At 39.3% G+C, this 20,001-nt stretch overlaps 1 protein-coding gene across 2 annotated transcripts in view; it reads right to left on the minus strand.

The window, feature by feature from the left end:
* Window positions 1-20,001, minus strand: part of adamts18 (ADAM metallopeptidase with thrombospondin type 1 motif, 18) — a 98,351-nt gene that overhangs the window by 67,323 nt on the left and 11,027 nt on the right. Inside the window, exons 1-3 of one of the 2 annotated variants that reach the window (XM_020941647.2) lie at window positions 16,236-16,337; window positions 15,940-16,000; window positions 14,659-14,987 (exon numbers count right to left, since the gene is read on the minus strand). In XM_020941647.2, the coding sequence (XP_020797306.2) occupies window positions 14,659-14,987; window positions 15,940-16,000; window positions 16,236-16,337 (492 nt within the window). Of the gene's footprint in view, window positions 1-14,658; window positions 14,988-15,939; window positions 16,001-16,235; window positions 16,338-20,001 lie in introns of those variants that run through there. The other variant, XM_055154635.1, reaches the window with a different exon arrangement.

Consider the following 20,001-nt stretch of genomic DNA (forward strand, 5'->3'; position numbering starts at 1 on the left):
GTGAGAAAGACCTTGCACAGAGCGCCACTGTCATAGCTTTCCTGTGTTTTTCCCCTCCGCTTCACACACCCTGCTGAGCACCAGCCCCCCTGCCCCTGCTGGCATCTAACAGTGGGCACTACATCACTGTCAGGAAGCGGACCACCAGGGAACAGCTCCGGGCCACTCTCCTCTTGTAGCACCAGTCTCCCAGCTCCTCCGAGGCCCAACCCAGGCACTGAGTTATGGCCAGGCCGAAGAGGCACATTGTAGCGCGGAGACGGTCCAATTTGTTGGCCCTAACAGAAAATGGACAGGTACAAATGACCTGGATGCTGGCTGGGAATCACTCATTCACCTGTCAGTTTGAACTTGGGGAGGATGCCGTAGGGATTGGTTGGTAACAAAATGGGTTCTTTTATTTTTTGGAGTGCATGAGTGGTAGAAGTTGTATATAGTATAGGGTTGTCAAAAGTGTTGATAAGTGATACTAAAACTAGCTGTGAAACTACAGCTGCTGAGAACTAGCTGAGAAATTACAGCTCTATGCTGTACTGAGGGTCTCACTAACAGTTCAGTCCTTATTATCTTAGATGGTGTCATCAGAAGTATAATACTCCCTACAACGTAAGCTGTACTAGACTGGAATGAACTTCATCTGCGTTAGGGCTCAAGAGTCATGCGTTTTCTCTTCAACTCTTGAGCTACCACAATTTATCCTATGACACTAGTATATTGAAACTACTACTACTAATTTGAAGTATCGATACTAGGGATGTAACTCGTGAGCTACTGCAATTTCTCCTACAACACAAGTATATTGAAACTACTACAGCTAATTTGAAATATCGATACTAGGGATGTAACAATAACCGAAATATCGTGATATCGTATCGTCAAAGTCTCACATTAATATTGTGGGATGTCGCAATATATTGAATCACAAGTTCCTCTGCTTTAATGCCTTGTCTTATAGTAGCATCAGCTAATAAACATTGAGAACTACATATCCCATGATTCATTTCAGTGCAGACAACATGAAGAAATATGTTTTTTACTTGAATTATTGGGATTATGACAGTAATGATTCACACCAAAATCTTGTCAAAAGTGTCCTATCTACAATTCGATTAGCCTCTCCAAAATATCTCAGTAAATATCGTACCGTGACATGCATATAGTGATAATATCGTACCGATACTGAAAAATTCTAATAAACAGAATAAAATTTAACCTTTCCTGAATTATTTTTTGAAAGGTCAGAACAAGTATGGTGTAAAACCACATGATAATATTAAAGAAACTACAATTATCCTGTGTTGAAAATCATACTTTTATAAAAAAAAGTGTGTGCTTTTACTAACATTGTGGCATCAAAACCAGCATTGAGTATCGAGCCTCTACTTTAGTAACAAAATAAAATTAAAAATGTTATTATCATGACAGAACTACTAGTATGTACCCTACTACTTTTCTCCAACTCTTTAACTGTCACAATTTGTCCAAGTTTACAGAAAAGATACACATAGTGCATCCCAAAACAACACTAACAAAATGTGTTAGGGGCCACAGAAGTCTTTTTCTTTTAATTTTCTTTTAATGTTTATGACTTCCCAAGAGATTAAAACAACAAACTATCTAGCCGCCAAGATAATGCCATATACCTCTACTGGTTTCAAACTGCAGAATTTAGCAAAAAAAAAACTTGTCAAAAAGCATGAAACACCAATGCAACTATTTACTACATTGTCAAGTTAACTGCGTTTTCCCCATATTTGAGTAGGTTTCCTCCATCAACTTGCATACATATAGTAGGCTAATTCCCCATGTAGATATTACACATAGCCATCACCTAAGCCACTTTCCCAGATGACAACACTCCAACAATCCAACTATTAGTGGTTTTCAGATTCTACAGTATGATAATGTCATACTCTCAGATGGGGATCAAGTAGGGCTGGGCGATATGCATGCATGATATTGATATCTACAGAAACACGTGTGATGTCCGTGCGCTAAATGAGGTCTTAAGTTTCACTCATAGATGGTGAGAAAATAGTTGTTAACTTTCTGTAATTTGGATTATAATGATGAGAAGCAGAAGAGGGGAGAAAGTGGAGGAAAGGTGAGGAGCTGGATCAGAGAGGGAGCGGAGGCACAGGGCGTACGACTCTGCACACACAGAGGCAGACAGAAGGGGACACTGGACTTTTGTCAAATTGTGCAGATTTAAGTCAAAACTTGAGATGCTCTGTGGCATTAAGTCCTTGTCAGCAGTACGTGCTCTTACTGCCACACATTTAGCTGTAGACCTGTAGATTAAAATGCACTTGCCTTATCACTGAGATCATGATCTATCAATCTTATGATTTTTGGAACAGTCCTAGGGTCAAGGTTCAGATTTTCCTATTGATACTTACTTATCCAAATGGTAAATGCATAAATGTTGACCCTGATTATTTAGTAAGACTCTTAGTTTTTCGCTTTGTTATTATAATATATTGTGATGTGTGAGCTACTGTGTCCAACTGGATCAATAAACTCTAAGTCTAATTAGTGACTAGGCTCCATCTGTATTAAATATTATTGGCCTATAGAACGCTCATGTCATCTGAAACCCAGTAATAGATACATAACTTTTACACACTGCAATATAATGTAAAAGCAGCTATTTGGGAAACAAATGAGACTGAAGGATGTGCCATCTCTTCATTTAAAAAGACATTTTGTTGAGTGATAGCCATAAACAACTGCCAGGGACACTTTGTTCACTCAGAAGCATAGTTGGATGTGAATCATGTGGAAACTACTGTGACTATCCCAGCTGATTGTGTGTCGTGATTGAAGGGACCAGGATTGCCAGATTTTCTGAGTGCAACAAGTGATCAAGTCTTTGAAAAAAAGCCAAAAGCAAAGCAACCCCAGCCCCGCAAAAATAAGCCCAAAAGAGAAGTTAAAAGTTGTGTGCCGCATGTTTAACAATTAGCATATTTAAAACTTTAACAGCTTGTAATGTAGTCATTACTGGGTCTATTAAATTGAAACAGAACTGCAAATGCTTTAAAAATCACCTCTTTTATGACTTGAAAGTGCCTTTCAGGATGCAAGCCCAAAAAATGTGTCACAATTTGCAAATGAATTTCCGAAAAAAGAAGCCAAAAGTCGCTATAAAGGAAACGATTTGGCAAGTCTAGATGGGGCTAACAGTTCAAACTAAACATGTACTTCACTCAGGATTCTAGAGTTGTGTTTTGTTTCATTCAGACATGTTTGAGGAATCCTGCATTATTAGGATGTCTTCATCTTCAAAGCTCAAAATTAACCTCAATTGAACTGATTCATACAACAATACACCAGAATAATCATATGTTGTCTACAATACTTTATAGTGTGAAGTAAGGAGGTTTCAACAAAGCTAAAACAGTTCCAGGGCTGCAAATTATTAAAAATATTCTAATAAAAAGTTTACACTCCACTCAATGACTTCACAAGATGGAACAAAGTGTCTTCAGTTTGAGAAAAGAACACAGCCTAAATATGCAGGATTTGTGAGTTAAAAACAACATTATAATATAGATTTTTTTTTTTTAAAGAAAAGCACAGTATAAGCCCTTTAACAGAATACCTTGTTTCTCTGACTCTCCCTTTGTAAATTGAATACAGCGGGACAAATTATCCATCTATGGCACAACACCTGCATCTACTTGAGAAAAATGTCCCACTCTCTCCACGGGGGTCTGGGGCAGGAGACATGGAGAGGTCAGAGACAGTGCCCCCTCCTCCCAAATAACACAAGGCTCCGTGTCGACAACTCAACGACGGCCATTAGACACAGGTTTGATCTGCAGACGTGTCGATTCACACTCTCTCCTCCGCTGGTTCTCACACTCACTATATACAGACAAAGTCACACCTAGGGGCTGATTGGGCTATTATGTGGCATTAGCACTGGACTAAACAACAAAATAAAACCAGTTTGCATATTGGTTTCTGGGGCTGTAACAGTTCGTAACCTGTCTGTGAAGTCTGCCTGCAGGGGCTTGGGAAAGGCCAAAGTAAAGGTCTTGGGCAGCTTGACCATGACAACCGCAACAGAAAGGAATGTTGGACGTGTCCTGTTTGACGAACTAAATAATCTTGACATTCAGGAGGGGCATCTGGTGCAAAAAGAAAGCTATGCACCTTTGTATTTAGATATTTGTTTGTTTGTTTTGCTTTTCTATCTGTATTCATTTATGAATTAATATTTGGAAAAAAAAGAAATCACAGCCAAAAATAAGAGTTCAAATTACTTGGGTGACAGTAGCTCAGTGTTCATCCTCGGATCCAAGAGTTGGCTGTTCAAATCCTGCTCATTGGGCAAGACACTTAACCCATCTTTCCTCCAGTTTCTGCGTACACTAGTGCAGTGTTTCCCAACTTGTTTTTTGGAAACCCATATTTTAAAAGTCACAAACCTTCACGACCCATAACAATAGACATTTTTTGTAAATCACAAAATAAAGGTGGATTTGACCAATACTGAACAATAATGTGGATATTTTATTGTTGACTGAGTGATCGTGTCTCTCTGAACAATTAGTATTACTCAAGTTTTAATAAATGAAAAACAGTAATTGAACCAGCAATAAAAGGATCCATAAGTCACCTATTTGGACATTAAATGTAGCCCATTTATTTTCCTTTTCAACATTCAATTGAACCAACAATATTGGAAAATAAATAAATAGTCGATAAAATGATTACAAAAAGATTAGAAATTATACAAAACATGTCTTGACATTTCAGCATGTGTCAGAACTGTATATTGCAAACCTACATGCAGATCGTGACCCAAAAACAAATCTCTTGCGACCGACCTGAGGGTCACAACCCTGTCTTTGGGAAACAATACACTAGTGTATGAATTTCTTTGTGAATGACTGAGCGGTTCCTTGATGTAAAGAAAAGCACTATATAAGAATGTGACCATTTACTGTGACCAAGTGAAGAACTTCTGTCCTGCAGTAGCAAAGAATCAATACACACAGACTCTAAATGCATTTATTAAAGTAATGTACAATATATCTGTAACCTATGCAGACCACGGTTTAAACCCCCACAAACCTCTTGAAAATGGAATACTGTGTCAAGGGGATCTCCATGAATACATTAAAATATATTAACGGTGAGCATCATAGAACAGAATAGAACATCTTTTGTGCAATAAAGTCATACGGTAGATCTACAATAATGTGTATCAGTCATCTATACCTGTTGCCTACAATGTACCCACTGCACCAGACTATAGAGGGACAGAGGAGCTCATTCTCCAACAGTCTCTTACAGTGAGATACAGGACTACATTCATACCATGCTCCATGCAACTTAAAAATAACTCACCCTCAAGTAATAGATAACCCTATGTCCCGTCAATCATTATTTCATCTTTGCACTGTTTCTCCTTACAACCTCTTGTATACAGATGAGATATACTTGTATTACTATATTTCTAGTTTACTTGTACATACTTACTTGCTATGTTTTATACTGATTTAGAATTCATTAATACCATTTATATTGTTATCCTTTCTTAGTATATTTGTGATGTGTGAGCTACGGTGTTCAAACAATCTCCCTGTGGATCAATAATGTTTGTCTAAGTCTAAGTTAGTCTGAGTCTAACCAGAGAGACGGGAGCAGGCTGGACCCCATGGAAAGCCGTAAATCACTATGGGGCTCTGTCTGCATTCACACAAGTAGCAACGGCTCTCAACTTGCCGAGAACAGCTCCGAACCTGAGGGTGCAGGTTGACAGGCTCCCTCCGCCTCCTCACGGGACCCTGCACCCGAGCGGAGGGGATTGGGGTCAAGCGGCACAAGAAGAAGAAGAAAAAAACCTCAAAAGCAGAAAGCATGCTCCCCCTCCCTTTCTTAGGGCCCTTCTCCACTCGAATCAGAGCATTACGTGTGCGCTTTCATCTCACGCAAAAGTGACAGACAACTTCGATAGGGAGAGTGATTAAAAAATAGCTTTAGGGTTCATTATTGGAGACTTACTGTGGAAAATCCCTCTATTTTAGCCTGCCATCCACCCGGCCTTGTTCTTAATACCGTCTTATGTCCCGCTCCCATCTGCCCAAGAAAACCTAACTACGTTTATATGCAAAGAGAAGTCTGAGTGTGCTAAACTACTAAACTGAAATCCTCTCTCTTGTCACTCTTGTCCCAGTCTACATTAACGGTGCAAACCATAGACTTCATATACAAATTGACTTTACATTAGGGCTGGGTATCATTAAGAAGTTGCCGATACGATACATACCTCGATACACAGGCCACAATACAATACATATCTCAATACAGTGCGCTTTCGATTCGATATGATATATTTCAAATGGATTCGATACAGTTCAATAAAAAATAAAGGCTAAATCATGGCTGTGATACTAAAAGTCTTTGTTAAACCACTTCTTGTGTAAAGTTCATATGAAGCACACAAAACTTTACAGTGAAAATGTTAAATGTGTCACATAAACGAGTTTCCTTTCACTCCACAAGCAACAAAACTGTAGCTGTAACAAAATAATTTAGTAAAACACACATAAAAATACTCTTGGTGATATATCGATACAGTAGCCCATGATATCGATACTGTATCATCCCATTAAACGATACGATATATCGATATTCCGATATTTTTGCACACCCCTACTTTACACTGAAAATTTTTATCCCTCTCTTTGTAACTGCTGTAGTGAGCTTTTATTTGGTAAAATAATAACATTTTATTTGGCAAAAAATGTATTCCTATTCCTAATATGGAATTCAGCTTCAAATTCGCTCCCATAACCACTAGCATCTTGAGCTTCATTTGATTGGAGCCAAATAATACGGGTGACATCAACTTCTTTTTACAAACTATGGTGCAATCTTGGGGCTATGAGATGTTCAGGGGCATCTAGCAGTGTTGGGGACTTGCAAGTCGTGACTTGGACTCGAGTCAGACTTGAGTACACAATTTTTTGGATTTGAGACTTGACTTGATAAAACAGACTAAGACCTGGGACCTGACTTGGACTTGGGACTTGAGAAGATTTGATGCTTAGACTGACACATTAACTGTTATTAAGCACACTTAAATCTTAACTCTTTCTCTTCTGACCATAATAATTCACACTCCTGTCAAGGAAATATTAACATTCCTACAACTCTTATATAAATACTCATATATAAATATGCCAAGAATTTTTAAGTACAGTTTAGTTTAAAATTCATATAAATTACAAAAATCAAAGCTATATTTGGTACTTTGGTTTAAAGACTTGAAATGACTTGAAGCTCAATGCAGATGACTTGGACTAAACTTGGATTTATGGGCCAGAGACTCGAGACTCGATTTGGACTTGCATGTATTTCGCTTGGGACTTGACTTGGACTTGAGGTCAAAGACTTGAGACTTGCAAAACAACGACTTGGTCCCAACTCTGGCATCTAGTGATTTAAACTTGGACCTAAAACATCATACATATAACCACACTTTTGGTAGAAATAGATTAAGCAACATCTCATTTACATTGATTACTTATTTGCACTTAATCGCACAACTACTCACACTGAAGCTTTGGTAGATTTTGCTTTCGCTTTGAGACTGCAGACCAAAATAAAAACACATGTGCTAGTCCACTGGGGAGGGACTCTAGTGTCTCATTGGTGCTGATGTGAGTGAGTTAAGCTCCAAACACATATCTAATATTGTCCTGGCTGTTTCTTACCCCATGCTGTTGAATGCCTCTCCTAGTCTGCACCTAATGTAATTCAGACTGCACTGTTACATGCAATGGGTATTCAAGTACGTATCAGCTTCTCCAGATGTGTCACTGGGATCTGGGAGATTCAAACCACAGCACCTCAATCGTACTTCCAGGGTGTTTCTGCATTTTAAAAAATCGGTTTAAACTGGACGAGACCAGTTAGTCAGTTTTCCTAATGTGAATGTAAATGTACAGTGACTGAGAGTGAATCGAGGAGCTATTTTTGGCAATGGGAGCTGGTGTTGACACACCTCAGCGCCATTAAAAAGCAGATTCAAGTCTGCAAATCGCTTTCACAGTTGCACTTCCCCTTTGAGCGTCTTCTGAGCGCGCACAATGACGTGGAGAAAAGGGGGAAAACTAGACGTCTTCTCTTTTCCCTTCATCTCTTGCTCACACCCAATTTCTTTCCCAAAAGCCCTTTGACATCTCCCTATAAAGAGAGCATCAAGCCTCCCTGGGATACCTCAATGCAGACAATGAATTCACATTATTCTCGCTGCTCGGCTCCCGGACCAACCCAAGTCTCTTTCAATATCTGGCACTTCACTTCTTTTCTCTGTCTGTATTCTGTCGTTCTTTCTTTACCGTCCTCTTCTGTTGTGTTTAATCCCACCTTAATCTCTTGCACCGCAGAATCAAGCGTGCACCAGTGGCTCTTTCTCCATTTCGGTCTAATCCCAGTTCTCAAGGCGGAGGGCAGGATGAAAAGCAGAGGTTAACTGCTTCATTGTCGTAAGCTTCATGGCAGGCCGGAGACGCACAACTAAAGACACGGCTGGAAGCTACTAATCACTATTGGTCTGGATAGTGAACCTGCGGGGTGCGTTTGTGGACATTTGTAGCATAAAAGCAAATAGAAAAGAAGTTTGTGAAATGCTTGGTCAGTCATATCTGCTCTGTGTTAAAATAAAAGTAGAACAGCCAAAATTCCAGTAGAACATTGAACAACCAGGGGCATTTAGTCTTTCCTCAGAGACAGCTTCTTCTGTGTACTCAAATCAAGTGCAACTGCCCATGTGTTGTAACAACACAAAGGCTGTTTTTTATCATTTTTATTGTGCACATTGATTGAACTCATGTGTGGCTTAATACTTCATGTGTGTTTTTAAAGGGTGGTCCTGTTTCGAGGAAAATAAGTATTTTACAGTATTTTAGCTGAGTGTTTTATATATATATATAAAAAAGTAAATGTGCATACATCTTCAAGTTGTGAAGTGTTTTGCTGTTTAGTGGCCACACGGATTCAACAGTTTTATGTATATACTGCAAAATGCAACAGGTAACATGACAGTATGTCATATAGTAACAATGTCATTGAACATGGGTACATGGGAAACATGGGTTACAGAAGTGATGAGAAAAAAATCATATCACAATTCCCTTAGAGCCAAGATCTGATTTCATCATGAGTCACAGAAAATTAGTAGAGGCAGCAGATGTCATCTGCCATCTGAACATTGACACTTTACTGTGATGAGAATGAGGATTACCAGCATGAGGTGGGGAAAAGTGTTTGTATATTTGAGGATAGAAGTGTATTAAACAGAAAAGCACTTAATATCAATATGATATTATCAAATGAAAAACATATCACAGGGATAAGATCACAATTGGAGCATTGAGTTCATCCAGAAAAGTGCTATATAAAACTGATGCATTATTATTATTTATCTATTAATACTGGTAGTGCATTTATCTTGGCAAGAGCCTGCCAATTAATGCATTTTTTCTCTAATTGATTAATCAAAATGTTTGATTAAAGGTCCTATATAAAGTTAAGCCATGTTGTTGTTACCTCATCAAAAACATACCTAGAGTCACGATTTGTTTCATTCACACATGGGCAGAAATTATCCAAATGATTCTCGTGAAGGTGTATGGAGTTGGAGTTGGAGTGGAGCACTTCCTGTATTACCACATGACATCTCAAGTTGGAACAGAATGTTTTCTGTTTCAGAAAATAACTCAGGGGTTTGTATGTTAAAATGTGAATGAAACAAAACACAACTCCAGGTACATTTGTGATGAGGAAACAAAATAGAAGCACCGGTATCCTAAAAATAAACAAGACAAACTTTAAATGAGTGCCATTTAACACAAAAAACACAAAAACATTCCTCCAAAGTCTGAACTCTGCTCCAAACCACATGCTTTCACTGACAAATGTTGTGGACCTTTTGATATAAAAGACCAAAATTGATCATTGACATTATTAGACATTACTGAAACTCAATCTCCATTCAAATCCAATTAATTGTTCTTTTTATTTACTGCCAATAAAAATAAGCAACATCAAGTCCATTAAGGACTATCCAATCAGAGCCCTGTAGCCGCACTTATCAAAGAAAGAACCCAAAAAAAAAAAGAGACAGAAACAGATCAAAGCTTCATGCACGGCCCATTCAAATTCAATCATGACCCGATCACACTGCGCCCGGGTGGACCTCTTAAGAGAACGGGTCGGTGGTGCCTCTTTGTGATTGGAAGCTAGCCTAATGAAACGGACAATGTGAAGATTAGCGGTGCTCGAACCTCACCCATGGCTTTAATTGCTACGAACAAGAGGCAGGGCAAGGGGAGGGGAGTGGGGGGGCAAAACAGTCAGGAGAAGAGGAGGAGGTCCGGACAAGACATGATGAATGGAGGTATGTCTTTAACAGAGAAGTAGAAAGTACATCTGTTTAGGACTGGCTTGGGAGCTGTCAGGGAGCGCAGGAGTGTTGGTGGGCCACAGAGGCTAGTCACCTCATAAACCGAATGACCGCAAGGCTTCTAGTAATTACACAGTACTCATGCATAAGGGGAAAATATTAATAGTATTTCTTAGATGTTGACAGAGACAAATAAAGTGAAGTTTGCAGCCTAGCAACACAACAGAATATCAATACATAAATCAATAAGGGGAGCGTTGGGGTGGTGGTAAATCTGCGTGATAGCCAGCTTGAGAACGCATTGGACTCCTATACCTCTCTACCAAGGATGTTATCTTTGGCTGGGTTTGGGTTGTTTATCAGATGGGCAAATTTTGGAAGCACTCAAAGATCCGTTTACACTGAAACGAATCCGCACATCACCGTATCGGAAACGATCTGCATCCACACACGTCGTTTCTGTGTCTGCAATCCTTCCTTATCCACACAGCTTTGAGCATATGTGTTTACATTTTACAGAAACTAAACTTAAAACCACATGGTTAATTTGCATAAACTGAGCGCTCAAAACAGCTCGCTATTGTACACTGATGCGGTTCAGCTTCTGTCGGATTAAAGGACATGACTCAGTGGAATATATGTGTTCTTTCTGTGACAGAGCAGTGTTGTGCTTCTATCGCGTTGGAGATGGTTCATGTGAAACTTTTCAGAGATTATACGTCTGCAGGTCATACGCATAGACTGTATATATGAATATATGCTAGCCTTTTGGGGGTGAATTAGCTACTTCGTGGTGCATAGACCTACATCAGTGTATCAGCGTATCAGCATTTTCAGGTGTCCACACAGTGCCGGATCAGAGCAGTACTCAGATGAATTCGTGGGAGCTGGAGCTGTTTTCAATCGGATTAGTGTGGACGAACATTGCATCCACAACGAAAACGATTCGAATACATACTAGTGTGGACAGGGCCAAAGTAAAGGTGCACTATGTAACTTTTTGGTTAGGGTTCTTGTTTTCTGGACATGTCATTGCTCTGCCTAGAATGTTCTACAGTATGACATTAAGCAGCTCTACTTTTACCTCATATTTTTGTTTAATTACAGGTAATTTTATAGCTCAAAAATACTTAGAAAAAACGGGATTCTAGCGAGTTTGCCTTTCCACAGATCTGACCCGTAACATGGCCTGGTCTCCATGATGATAGTGAGGTTTAACACCATACTTAACATGTAGAAAATTGATGGACCCTCCACCAGAAGTTACACAGTGAAGCATTATGAAGCATTTTATTGTGAAATAATCAAGAAGTGCTCATTAGCATGCTAGTTGTTGTTAACTTTACAATGACAGAAAAATTCTAATCTGGTCTCTGAAAGTTGAGAAAAAAAGCTTATAAATAATATATGAATGAATAAGGCAAAGATCCAATATTATACAAAACTGACTCTTGTGAGTTTTTAAGTCATGTTATAATGTTGTAACCTCATCAAAAACAGACCTGGAGTTGCGTTTTGTTTTGTTCACATGTTTGAGTAACTCTTTATTAGTATGTGTAAATCTCAAAATCAGTTCTATCTCAGTTCCACCTTGTGATGTAGTGGTACTTTTCATGTTAACAGCTACCTTTTACCTTTAGTTAATTAGAGATGGGCAATTCCAGGGCTGAAATCATCCAAATGATTCTAGTGAAGGTATATGAAGTTTAAAAACACAGTGAAGCACTTCCTGTATTACCACATGACATCACAAGGTGGAATAGAGTGTTTTCAGTTTGAGAGACGAACTCACCCCAAATATGAAGGATTTGTGTGTTGAACGTGTGGATGAAACAAAACATAGATCAGAAAATATGGACCCTTTAAATGCGACCAGCAGTAAAAAAAAAATTTATTTTGTGTGAAAGTGAATCCACATTAGAACTCCTATTCAGAAATCCTTTACAACTCCATGACAAGAACTGGTTTATGCCAATACTGACCTTATTGACTCTGAGACAGAACTTGAACTACAGTAAACCTGGACTTGAATATGACAAAGGACTGGGACCAGGACGAGAACAGGATCAAACCAAAGTCCACAGAAGAAAAAGTGCACCCTTCCTCACTCTTACTTGCACTTTGTAGCTCATAAATCAACAGTGACAACATCCCATTGAAACAACCATTACCGGAGTGAGCCATAATTAACAGGATTCTTACTAGGTGATTTTGCTGCCAACAAGAACAGCATACCTTTTAACACATAATACTAGCAAGATAAACTGTTGAAAAATCCTCAAAGACTGTGACTAACTTTCATTCAAATTCAAATTCAATGGTGCCAAAGACAATTACTAGCCAATCAGCATGTCTCCCTGTTGTCCTTAATGATACTACAGAAAGCACTACGAAACATCTGCACAATTACTACTTCAGCCAATTCACCCCCCAGTGCCCCATGTAAATTCAGAGCACTTGTCCCATAAACCGGCTCTTCAAATAAACTTAATGATGGTCTTTCTTCCTGGTCAGCAATGACAGTGGTGTAACCTTTCTTCTTCTCCTGTTCAAGTGGCCCTACTCTATTATCTCGTCCACTCCTCCCTGTGTTCAAAGCAGCACTCTACACAATGCGAGAAGGTGATGCTGACTCTCCCGGGTGGTGATGTCATAGCGAAATAGCCCTAAATGTTACAGAGGGAAAGTGTGAATAGAAAAATACAGGCTTGACTAAAGGTTGGTGCTTTGAGTGGCCAGGGCGGATGAGGTGAATGTTTGTGTTTCCAAATTGTCTGAAAACTATCATCTTCGTTTAAAAAGCCTTGGATGGGTTCCATTAGCCCAAGGGAACAGCGATTTGCAAAAGTTTCTGTAGAGATGAGGCAATACATTTAGGGTTGCATGAGGTTTGAATGTATGAGGTTGGGTCAGTGCTCTATATAAGTAAAAATACTGAATGCTGAGTTGAAGTACAAAGAATTAATACTACAACAAACAAAAAGCCAAGTAAGATTGTCACCTGGACAGTTTTTGAGTGAAACTGATTCTCTCTTAAAACACTGCTATGGTAGCAAGACTGCCGCCATCTAGTGCCTCCGCTCAATTTCATTTATCTCCAGCGACTAGGTCAGGAATCGGAATACACTAGGCAATTCGCAAAAACCCCGGAAGTGCGAGTTCGGGCACCAGCCAATCAGCGAAGAACCATACATTCTGTATTGTCAACGATTCCCGAGATTGAGGATTTAAAGATGGAATAAAGAGAATATTTGGTGAATTTTATCAAGGAGAAAGACGATATTGCCCTTCTTCCTATGGGATTTGGGAAAAGCTTAATATGCCATTTAGTCCCTTTAGCGGCACATTACATACGTCACGACCAAATAGCAGCGACTGGTTAAATTAAAAAAGTACCTGCCTACCGTCGAGCGAATGAATCCTAATGGTTTCTATGAAATGAAACCGACTGATGAATCAGGCTACTGCTATGGACCCTACCTGGGCAAATGAGGGATTACAATGACACTACTACAAAAAAACAATAAAAGTTGCCACTACTATACTATAGCTCAAAATATACTTATAACCACAGTGGCTTGATCCCAACTCCAACCAAATACATACTGTTCTTGTGTCCTAAGGCAAGACACTTCACTCATCTAAGTATGAAAGGGGTGTATATGTGAGTGATCGATGGTGGTTTGGTCAAAGAAGCCAATGGTACATATTGGCTTGTTTTTGTCAGTGAACCCCAAGGCAGGAGGTGCTTCAGCAGGAGATTAGCATCACCAGGTGTGCACTGACTAAATGCAAAGTAAAGCATCTTTGGTTCAAAAAGCTCTCTACACAAATCAAATGCTCATTCTTACTACCAATACATACCACATCTAGCTAAGTTTGTAAAGATGTTGGCAGTTCAGTTCTTTTGTCAATGCATGCCATTTTGTCCTTGAGCAAGACACTTTACTTCAAGTCTCTAAATGCACTGTTGTATGAAGTGGGTGATTCCTTAATGTACAAATATGCAATACGAATGTGGCCATAGCTAAAATGTGTATTACTACTTTTCAATTTCTACAGTTTCATTATTATCACCATTAAATTTATAGTTCAGGTACATGACATTAACTGCTTCTATTATTAGTGCTATAAATATTTCATTTAAAAAAAGTAAATGGATTTTGATTTATTTTCCACCCCAGCACAGACTCAAGAGATGTGGAACTGTCAGCAGAACGGAATACACTTACCAGGCCTGCACATGTGGAAATAGCAGCAGATGAAGATGACACATTGTGGACTATTCCCTGATAGAGACAGTTGTGATATGCAGGATCCCCCTTCACCGTGGAGACGCCGTCAGCGCTCAGAGTCTGTACAGTGAAGCCTGGGCCCACCACAGACGAGGGCCGCAGGTCCAGCTGCATGTCCCGACCAAAGGCGGACAGGTGGTAGTGCAGAGAGGAGGGGGGGCTGAGGGAGGAGAGGGACCTTCTGCTGCGGTGGCTGTGTCTGCTCAGGTCATGGCTCAGGTATAAGCCTTCAGAGTCCACCTCCACGGGGCTCACGAACACATAGTCTGAGGACAACAAACAGATTACAAAAGATAATTTAATTGTGTTACATGCGCAGCCAGTGCAAAGGTTCAAGCACACTCATCTCACTTATAAAAAAGTCCTCCAGTCAAAGTAGTCCTGACTAATCCTAGCTCAAGATCTGGAGATGGTGCACTGTGCCGCTCACTGCTCCTGAGAAGTTGTCCCAGAAGTATTCAAGGATGGGTCAAATGCAGAGGACAACAGAGGTTTGAGGAGGGTGGGGGGGTATTTGAAAAATGCATGTTGAATTATTGTCGAATGATTGACAAAAATAAAAAATACTGACAATTTTACGCGCTTTTATCCAAACTTTTTGGAACTGGATTAGCATGACAGAAATTGGCCAGCATGCAGCTGACCAGGAACAACTACTGGGTCACTTTTTAGCCCGTCTCTCCAAAAAAGCACATTGTGCATTTGCTTATGACAGCATTATTACAGCGTCTTTCTACAGGCATTCTTTGTTTCCAAAGGCTCTTTAGCATTAATACACCATGCAGCAGCTGCTCACAGCGCTGAGATCATATGGATCACAGATGGCTTTTGACAGAAGCAATAACACTAACATCATATTTCCATGCATATTAGATACGAGTCAGCCCGAGGTCGTAAAGACATGATGTCTTAATTTTACCAAGTCAAATAAAATGTAAGAAACTTAAATCATTTTCACAGACAAGAAATAATACAGTGGTCAGACAATTTATATATATCATACACTTATTTATAGACAACCAGCTGAAGTCTTGTGACTATAATATCAAGTTTGTACACAATGAATACCTTGCAGCGGAGACCATTCATTCTCGTCTACAAGTAACACTGGTACAATAACTTTGCGTAGCAATCCCAAGGATCACGTTTTAAGCTTATGCCTGAGTGGTGCCAGCTGGAAGACACATCAGCCCATATCAAAAGGCAGGGAGCACTCACCGTGATTTAATCCTTGGCTGTCGCTGGCCGCTCCGGTGTGGGAACAGTAAACGTGCAACGTCTGCAAAAAAAAAAAAAAAGAAAAGAAAAAAAAAAAACATAAAGAGACAGGTAGCAACAGGTTGGTGCAACAGTGCAACAGTGGTTAGGGTGATAAACGGGCTTTATGACGGAAACATATATCCTCCAACTACATGCGTTGGAACAGGAGGTAGCATGTACTTAAAAAAAATAATATCAAAGTGCGATAGCTTGTTTTGGTAGCTGTAAATGCATGTGCAGAAGTTTGCACCTGCCTTGATAATGTTCCAGCAGAGCAGTGTGGGCAGGAGCCTGACGGAGGCACATCCAAGAAGCGGGATGGGTAAAGTCCATGTCAGAAGAAACAGACAATCCATGGTGCACGCATAGACGCTTTACACCTCCGTTACCTCCTCAGAGAGCGCGCCAGCGGTAATGACCTGTGGAATCGGAGCACGCAACTTGCACGCATTGTTGAGTTGTAGTTCCCAGTGAGGTCGTCCAGGTGAAACGTGCAGCAGGTCACGGGGCAAAATACAACATTCACGCATCGGTAACTGTGTGCGTGCGGTGTGCGTAAAGCTGCAGGTAGCGTGGCGTGGAGGGGATCACCGGGGAGAAGTGCTGACTGAGCATTCAGCCAGGCACTCTGAGGCTCGGCCTGTGAGATGGAGCCCAAAGACACCGGGCCCAGCAGCCAATCAGAGCGCAGCATCACTCTACCACGAGGAGATAAAAGAGACGAGCCCGAGCCTCCGCTTTGGCAGAAACAAGAGTTGTGCTGCGTTCATGCGCCGCTTGTGCATTTCGGTTTGGGCTTGTGCTGTACAGATCTAGGATTATTTGAGAATTATTTCCACAAAACGGTTTTAGTAGAGACAATTTCAACATGTTAGCGTGGTACAAACTTAACTCGTTTGTTTTTACTTTAACTTTAAACCTTTACGCATAGTAGCATACTTTAACTTACTTTAACTTTTACGCATAGTAGCCTATAATGCCTTCACTGTTTGATTGATTGATTGATTGATTGATTGATTGATTGATTGATTGATTGATTGATTGCATTTATATAGCGCCTTTCAAGATACCCAAAGCGCTTTACAGTTCATTATTCAGTCACTCCACAGTCAGTGGTGGTAAGCTACTATTGTAGCCACAGCTGCCCTGGGGCAGTTTGATCCTGTTCTATTATGCCAATTAACAAAAATATCAGAAAATACCGTTTTTGGAAAATGTTGAACTTAAACTTTTTTACTGTAAAACATTGAAAGGTGCACCCAACACTTTTTGGAGATGTTATTGCTTTGGCTGAAATGTTACACAGTATGGCATTGTGTGTTTTAATCACTAAAAATACACTTAAAACATGACCTAAAACCTGGACCTTGCCCTTGTGGTGTCTCTATGGTGATAGATAACGTTAATGCCATACTGTGAAACATTTACAACAACATCTCCATTGAGCTCAATCAGGTTCAGGAAAGAAACTTAGTGCACCTTTAAACATTTTTAACACCAACATTTAGCTATAGACACAGTAGACATCCAAGCACGGATTTAATTGAAAACGTCTGATTGAAAGTCTCCTCTTACTTGGGCATGTGCTTCGAATTAGACTTAGACAAACTTTATTGATCAGCAGGGGAAATTACTTGGACACAGTAGTTCACACATCACAATATAATAACAGTAAAGTAGCAAAAATCTTAGCTATATACAAGAGATCATAAGGAAAAATTGTGCAAAACTGATATGAAGACTGACAGGACATATCTGTTATCTGTTACATAAGGGTGAGTTGTTGTACAGTTGTAGGGAGTATTATCTGTTATATAAGTATTATCTGTTATATAAGGGTGAATTGTTGTACAGTAGGAAAAGGCAGGTCAGTAGAGTGGATAGGGAACCTTTCCAGAGCAAACAGCATCGCAATCAAACCTGTCTTATCACTTACTATTGCTTATTGCACCATGTTTTCACTTACTACTTGCCAAATGGAATAAGTGCCATTAATTAGGCATGCGGTGGCTCCTCACTCCGCGGCAGCCAGCACTGTTGTGGCATGTGTGAATCCTAATTGCCGTGAACAGGTGGTCCCGGGGCTGCCTTTCCGTCCCACTGGCTGGCAAACACCTGGATATGTGCTGCCGGGAATGCACTGACAGGCACAGTTCTGAAGCCCACAACACAGCCAACTTACTACTAAGATTTCACACTCCGCGGAGCATAATAAGGCTTCTCGCTCCCCGCCAGCTCATCTGACAAAGCACATCCCAAACACAGGATCACCTTATAAACCCCACAACATTCACAAGGGGAGCAGTACTTTGGACAATATTTACCCAGCTTGACCTTTCCGTGGTTGATGGAATAGTGTGATAATAGCTGTGGATGACTTGAGACAGTCTTGACAAGGATGTAAGTGAGTGACCCATAGCAACTTTTAGTAAACAAACAAAAAATATATAATAAACCAAGTAATAGTGAGTAATCTGATGTGTTCTATCAATAAAACATATTACAGTCAATGTCAGTGTGCCTTTATTGAAAAATATTCTATCCAAATAAATTAAAAATAAATAAAGTTGCAAAATAAGCATGACAGTACGTAAGAAGAGTAACCAAAATATTGTGACATTGTATCATCAAAAATTTTACAATAATATTACGGGCCATCACAATATATCAAATTACTAGTCTGTTTGCGTAAATTCATTTTTATGGCGCTGCATGAGGTAAAACACAGATGGAACTGCATAGACCATGATCCTTTGCTCTGTTTCAGTGCAGACGATGAAGAAATAACTGTTATTAGGCAATTTTAAATCTTAGTTCTTTGGGTTATTATGACAGAACCAAAGTTTTGTGAATACATTTTAAAAAGAAAAAGTAGCCTATTTACAAATTGGTTAGCCTCCACAAAATATGACAATAAATATCGTACTGTCAAATGCATATCGTGAAAATATGGTACTGAGAGATTCAGACATCGTTACATCCCTCGGCAGGACTAGCTAAGCAGTTCAAAACCTGATTTTATAATTTTTTTCACAGATTAAAGGAGCTGCAGCCTGAGTCATTGGCCAGTTTTACTTCATGGAAACAGTCTGACCTCGCAGCATTAGAATTTGTTCGCTCGACTGTAGGTGTGTACTTTTGTTATTTTACCAGTCGCTGCTATTTGGTCATGACGTATGTAATGAGCTGCTAATGGGGCTAATACTCTATGTGTATATATGCGTGTATATATATATATATATATATATATATATATATATATATATATATATATATATATATATATATATATATATATATATATTAGTGCTGTCATGCGATTAAAAAAATTGAGAGATTAATTAATTATGATCTGTAATTAATTCATCTAATTAATCTCATTTTAATCTCATCTAAAAATTGCTGAGAAAAGCTTCAATTTGCGGTATTTTCATTTAAATTCATTATTACATTATTGTGGAAGATCAAAAGACTGATATAGATTTAAAAAAGTGACTTTATAAAGTCATTTATTGTTTAACAAATCTCTCCAAATTGTCTGTTGAGCCCAAGTCTCCATGAATAAGAAACTGTTTGTTGTAAAGTAGCAAAGACGAGGAAATCTGAACATAATAACTTTTGTCTACTTAAAGACAATAAAAAGTCCAGTCTTTCCTTAACCATATTAAAAATATTATTGATAGAGAAATGCTTTATATATGAGATCACTGGTTTTAGTCCTTGTTTTAGTCCTGGTTTAGACCTGCTTTAGTCCTACTTTAGTCTTAGTTTAGTCCTGGAATGGATTAATCCTGGTTTTAGTCCTGGTGTTAGTTCTGGTTTAGTCCTGGTTTAGACCTGGTTTTAGTTCTGGTTTTAGTTCTGGTTTAGTCCTGGTTTAGACCTGGTTTAGTCCTGGTTTAGTCCTGGTTTTAGTTCTGGTTTTAGTTCTGGTTTTAGTTCTGGTTTAGTCCTGGTTTATTCCTGGTTTAGACCTGGTTTTAGTTCTGGTTTTAGTTCTGGTTTAGTCCTGGTTTAGAC

The sequence above is a fragment of the Boleophthalmus pectinirostris genome, unplaced genomic scaffold (assembly GCF_026225935.1).
Source record: "Boleophthalmus pectinirostris isolate CB_2022bp ecotype Guang Dong unplaced genomic scaffold, ASM2622593v1 HiC_scaffold_19, whole genome shotgun sequence".
Classification (NCBI taxonomy): Eukaryota; Metazoa; Chordata; class Actinopteri; order Gobiiformes; family Gobiidae; genus Boleophthalmus; species Boleophthalmus pectinirostris.